This window comes from Apis dorsata, unplaced genomic scaffold (assembly GCF_000469605.1).
Source record: "Apis dorsata unplaced genomic scaffold, Apis dorsata 1.3 scaffold_8, whole genome shotgun sequence".
Classification (NCBI taxonomy): Eukaryota; Metazoa; Arthropoda; class Insecta; order Hymenoptera; family Apidae; genus Apis; species Apis dorsata.
The window spans coordinates 444,725-450,436 of record NW_006263311.1 but is presented as its reverse complement, the minus strand read 5'-3'; the positions used below and the strand labels follow the sequence as shown (position 1 = coordinate 450,436).

Sequence of the window (5,712 nt, the reverse complement as noted above, 5' to 3'; positions counted from 1 at the left end):
TTTTTTTTTTTTTTTTTTGGAAAATTTTCAATTTATAATAAATTTTTTAAGAGAGGGCAAGAATCGCGATTCGATAATATTTTTAATTAAAGTGAATGAATAGAAATTCAGATATTGGAAAAAATGTTATATTTGCTTCGGTGTGTGTGAAAATTGGATAAAAGGATGTAACAGTGTTGTTTTGTTGTATCCAGAAAATATAGAAATTTAGAATTCAATTCGATCGAAATAATTGGTAGTTTTAACTTTAGTTTTCCAATGAAATTGTATCTCGAAATCGTGTTTCTCAAGTTAATTTCACGGGAGAGAGAAGAAAATTCCGATTTATTCCGATCGATCAAGATTGTCTAACCCCTCTCCCCCCTAATTGCTCACGCCATCTTGCGACGAGACGAAATTAATCACATCGAATCGAGAAGCGGAAAGAAAATCATGATTAATTAAGTTAAATTACTGGTGCTTGTTCTTGAGGATTTCTGGAAGACGGATGACAAGGGACGGATTTAGATTCTCCAACTTTAAGGGAGAATCGCGGCAGGATCTTTAATAAAGTGCACCCATTTTTCCGCATCGCGACACGAATATTTTAACATGCAAATGCGAAAAATTCGGTATTAATCATTCGACTGTATCATTCGCGGATGAATGCGCGTCTTATTTTCAATCTGTATCGATAGGAATTTATGAGATGGCTTTTGATACACAGTTCCAAAGAGACAACAAAAAAACAAAAGAAGAAGAAGAAGAAGAAAAAAAAGAAAACAGAAAAAAACTGATTCGCGTCTCGCAACTTTGATATCGAATAAATTCTATAAATTGCTCGTACGTTAGTCTATTGATTTTATTCCAGCCACGTTTCGTTTCGGAAAAACAAACGATAGATTTCGTAAATTTGAAAGAAAAAAAAAAAAAGAAAAAGAAACTACGAAACTGATCGACCTCCCTTTCGACGATAGTTATTTCGAAACCTTGACGAAACTTGATTTACAGAAATAGCAGACGTCCCTTTCAACTCTAGGTCGTTTCACAGAGCAAACTCTGGTCCTTTTCTCTCCGAGTTTCGTCCGAATTATTCGTGTCACGTAAACCGGTTAAATCAAGCTCCATCCTTTTTCAAGATTTTCGCCGCTTTCTCGACAATCCCGGCTACGTAATTTTCCCGCAATCGTGCAAAACAAATGCAATACGGGCGGCAGTTGTATTTTATTTTCGTAGAAGAGCTTCGAATTACGTTTATTACGCCCCCTCCTCTGTCCATCACTTTCAATCGACGTCGAGAAAACGTTCTTAAATCTCGGCTCGACCGACGAATCCGTGTGTCTCTTTTGACTTCTCCAGTTGCACGGATAAAGCAAGCATTTTATTTTAAGGGAAGGTTAAAACGATTGACAAAACGTTGTGAATGGATTTCGAAGAAAGGGATCAGGGATCGCCTCTCTTCCCTTTCCTTTTTTTTTTTTTGAAAATGGTGGACGCTCACCTGTCTATAGAGATTGCTACGAGATTGAAGATGGAACTGGTGCTGCACGTGACGTCCATTGCGATGTAAAAGTCACAGACAAAGCCGGGCAAGCTCCACGACCCGTTTACCTGAAAAATGAATGAACCAACTGTGAAGATTAAAACTCACCACCAATCGTGCCGATTCGGATTAGCCTCCCTTGTTCTATGGATTGGGGGATTCGTTTCGTAGTCGAATTATCGATCGAACGATTCATCGAGCTCTCCGTTCATGCGAATAAACGGGTAAATGGCACAAGTATTATCAAAGAGGTGGATTCAAATTATCATAAATCTTTAAAAAGGAAAGAGACTCGATTATTTGTTCGAGTATATATAACTGATTTATATTACTCGTCTTGTTTGTCGACCATTAATTTGTTTTCTGGTTATCTGGTCAAAGTTCGATATTTTCAAAAAAAAAAGAAATAATTAATTAAAATTTCTTAATTAATTAAAAAGTTGAATTATAAACGACAACTTTATTTAAAATGCTCGTATAACATTTATTTTATATAATAATTTCCTCTCTGAATCACGAGTGGCTTTTCTACTTGTCCGACTATAACGCGTTTATACTACTTATCCACTTCTCGCGTGCATACATGTTCGTCCGATCCTGATTGACCTACGCTACTCCTCTCACTCTGATTACATTACTCGATTAACCATGATTTACTCGTACCTCATCATCACTTGCTCTACTACTACTACTACCTCGAGAATATCCATATACCATTCCATCAACGAATCTACAATTCCTCCACGGATTCTCGAAAAAATAAAAAAAACACCTATCGGAAATGAGAAGATAAAATTATTTTCGCTTCGAGTGTACAAACACGCGTCGAACGATCTCTGAACAATAGCAAAAAAAAAAAAAGGAGGGAGAAAAGAGAGGGGAAAAAAAGGAGTGTCGCTATTTTTTTTTCAAACAAACGATATTCCGCGTTTCCGTCTTTATGCTTCCGCTTCGTCATCCGTCTTTTTATTTTCGAAATCACATCCGTGCTCGCGATAGCTCTCCTTCCGTGGGTATCTGTACCAAAGCCTATTCCGTGATTTATTTGGAACAGCCGTGCCTCGAGTAGGAAATCGGGCGCGGTCGAAACGCGCCTATCACCGCCGGCTATGCGTACAGCGCTGTCTCCATTTTCTGTTAAACCGGCGGATTTCACAGCGTTGAATTTCCTACCTGTGTTATTATTCACCGTGGTGTACAGTGGAGGGAAGGCGTACCACCAGCCATTTCTCGTTTCGGTTAAATTATTCGATGCTTTCGCCGAATGGCTAAGCTATTTTTCCTTTTTCCCCCTTCCTCCTTTGCAACGTATTTATTTCTCGCAATTTCGAACGATTCGAAAGAAGCTTCCCGAGGATGAAAATTTAATTTTCACACTCGCGTGTACGAGGAAATTAACCTGCCGGATTTTCAATCTCTTTATCGATCGCGTTTCCCACGACACGAACGATAAATTCTTCCAAGAGAGAGAGAGAGAGAGAGAGGGATTTGAGAAAATGGCATTAAGTTGCGTATCTCGTAGCCCGGACATCATATTGATCGAACTGCTATATTTTACGTATAAGCAGAGCAGAAACACGACCAGACTATCGATATTTTATGACATTGTTACATCACTGAAATATATAACGGCGCACTCTTGCTTTCTCAAATAGTTTTGATTTACTAACTTTCAGAGGAGCGTTATTCTTCTTTTTTTTTTTCTTTTTTTTTTTTATTTTTTAAATATCGTATCTCGGTGTTTTTGCAATACTTTCCGAGCGCTTTGGATTATTTTTTTTTTTTTCGAAATCGTGGAGATATAGTATATATATATATATATATATGTATGACGTTAAACGTAGAAATTTATAGCGCGGTAACGATTAATTATTCTTTATCAGAGCTATTCTTTCATCCATATCAATTAAACAAGGAAATTTGTACGAATGATAAAAAAAAAACAGGGAAAAATCATTGTCTGGACGCAGTTTTTATACATAAAATATACCGAGCTCGAAATTCGTGTTCTATTTGTAAATTTTTTGAAATAATCGTAACTTTGAACGTTTTGATGCATCGATTTGCACATTGTTACGTATCTAACAATCGAACGACACTGTATTGTTTTATATCAGTTGCGTAAACGAGTTTTATCCAATTATAACGTATAACGTATAACTCGTATGTTTCAAAGGAAAATACATTTCTTTCTGCAAAGAGGATCTCTAGGCAAAAAGGAGAAGTTAACAAACGTTTCACGTTTGTCGTTAATTCTGATCAAAAACATTTTTTTATTTCACAGACTGCCACCTTTATACGTTCGTTCACTTTTCAATACGCTTTTCAACTACGTATTAAAATAGAAACTTTTAGATCGCTTTCTAAAATTTGTAAAAAAGAGAAATCGAAGTTGTAAAAGTGTATAAAGTATAACACCAGTGTTAAACGAGTGGAATAAATCTTTATAGTCTTTATGCTTTTACTACTCTTTTAATTAATTTTACGAACGAGCATCACTGGTTTAATAAAAGTAACACGGAGATGAACAAAAGAATCGTAAAAATTTCGTTTTACAATTTGAAAAAAAGTAACAACTATATATATTTCAGAAACAGACGTCGTTAAATTTACTTCCCCGTACGAAGAATGAAAAATTCCATTCCAATTTCTCAAATTGAATCGTCGAGTCGCATTTCTGAAGCATTCTCTCGATCGTTTCAACCGCGAGTCCAACACAGATTCGTTTTTTGATCGAGCACCGACTCGTTCCTTCGTCGATTTCGACGGCGATGAGCAAATTGATCACGTAGACGACACGTCGTTAATTGCGGGGCACGATCACAAATCCCTGTGGCGTGGCCTGTATACACCGGAGTAAACATAGGTTGTAATCTTTGCGCGAAGTTGAGCCCTGGCCAAAACGCCAATAAACTATTTAGGACGAAGTAATTTAAGAGAGACGTGAGCAACTCGAACAGCTGCTCTGTAACCAACGCTTGTTATCCGATCCACATTGCTCCACTTCCGTTATCCTTATTACTTATGAAACAAAGTAATATGCAAAATTCCTTCCAACGCGTTTCGCTCTACGGCAAAGGCCTCGTTTTAAACCTGCAAATACAGATTATTATCGCATTCCCTAATTTTCTTTGATGAATAATTACACGCTTAACCCACTTAACCAACCCCAATAAAGACACAACGACTTTAGCGAGGAATTTAGTAGAAATTGACCGCGAACTAATTATAAAACGGCACATCGTGTAACCATAACATATCTTCTTTCACGAAAATTCTCGGTATCGTTCAAATCGAATTTTCCAATCATTTCATCCGAATCATTTATCCAAATTTCCTCCCTTATTTCGTTCCATCATGATATCGATTAATGCACTCGAATTTTTCCTTTACAATATTCAACAATTTTTATTTTATTAAAAATGTACGCGTATGGCTGGTAGCCCACACGTGACGCGTTTATAGCACGTGTTATTAATAATATCCGGGAAAACAAAGTAGAGGAGCGACGAAAGATTACACTCGCCGCGGAAGAGGCGCGTTTTATATCTTCCAGCTTTATATTTTAACCGTATACCTTCGCATTCGAAGCCCCTTCACCTCCCTCTCCCTGCCACTGGGGTTAAATGAGCCATAACTCCTCGTTGCGTGTTGCTCGGTAACGCGTCTCCCTTGTCGAGAGGGGGACTCGCGTCGACGCGCTTTCTAAATAGACGCGCGCCAACAATGTCGGACAATTAATCGTCGAATACGTCGAATAAATAATAAACAATTGCTTGATCGTCTTAACACGTCGACTGACGCGCCGTTTTCCAACGAATCTCCTCTCAGGACACGCGCGCCGCTATATTTTGACACCGATATTTTGATAATGCGAGTTATTGGTAGAATAATCTGTCGCGTTATTGCTAAGGTCCTTGTCGCTCCATATAAATAGTTCGAATGTTTGCCGAGCAACGAATGGCACAACTATTAAAATTTCTGCCTTAATTCGTTCCAATGTCGAAAATGGAAGTTATGTCTTAACGAATAGCAAGAATAATCTGTCGCATCATTGTTAAGATCTTTGCCATATAAATAGTTCGAATGTTTGCCGAGAAACAAGTGGCACAACTAAATTTCTGCCTTAATTCGTTCCAATGTCGAAAATGGAAGAGTTATGTCTTAACGAGTCATTGGTGGTTGCAAGA

The 5,712-nt window shown here is 37.6% G+C and overlaps 1 protein-coding gene across 3 annotated transcripts in view; it reads right to left on the bottom strand.

Annotated features, from left to right (window-relative positions):
• The window catches only part of LOC102681539 (dopamine D2-like receptor), a 133,577-nt gene that overhangs the window by 12,045 nt on the left and 115,820 nt on the right, over positions 1 to 5,712 (bottom strand). For all 3 annotated transcript variants that reach the window (XM_006607608.2, XM_031508768.1, XM_006607609.2), the window contains exon 2: positions 1,481 to 1,590. In XM_006607608.2, the coding sequence (XP_006607671.1) occupies positions 1,481 to 1,590 (110 nt within the window). The remainder of the gene's footprint in view (positions 1 to 1,480; positions 1,591 to 5,712) is intronic.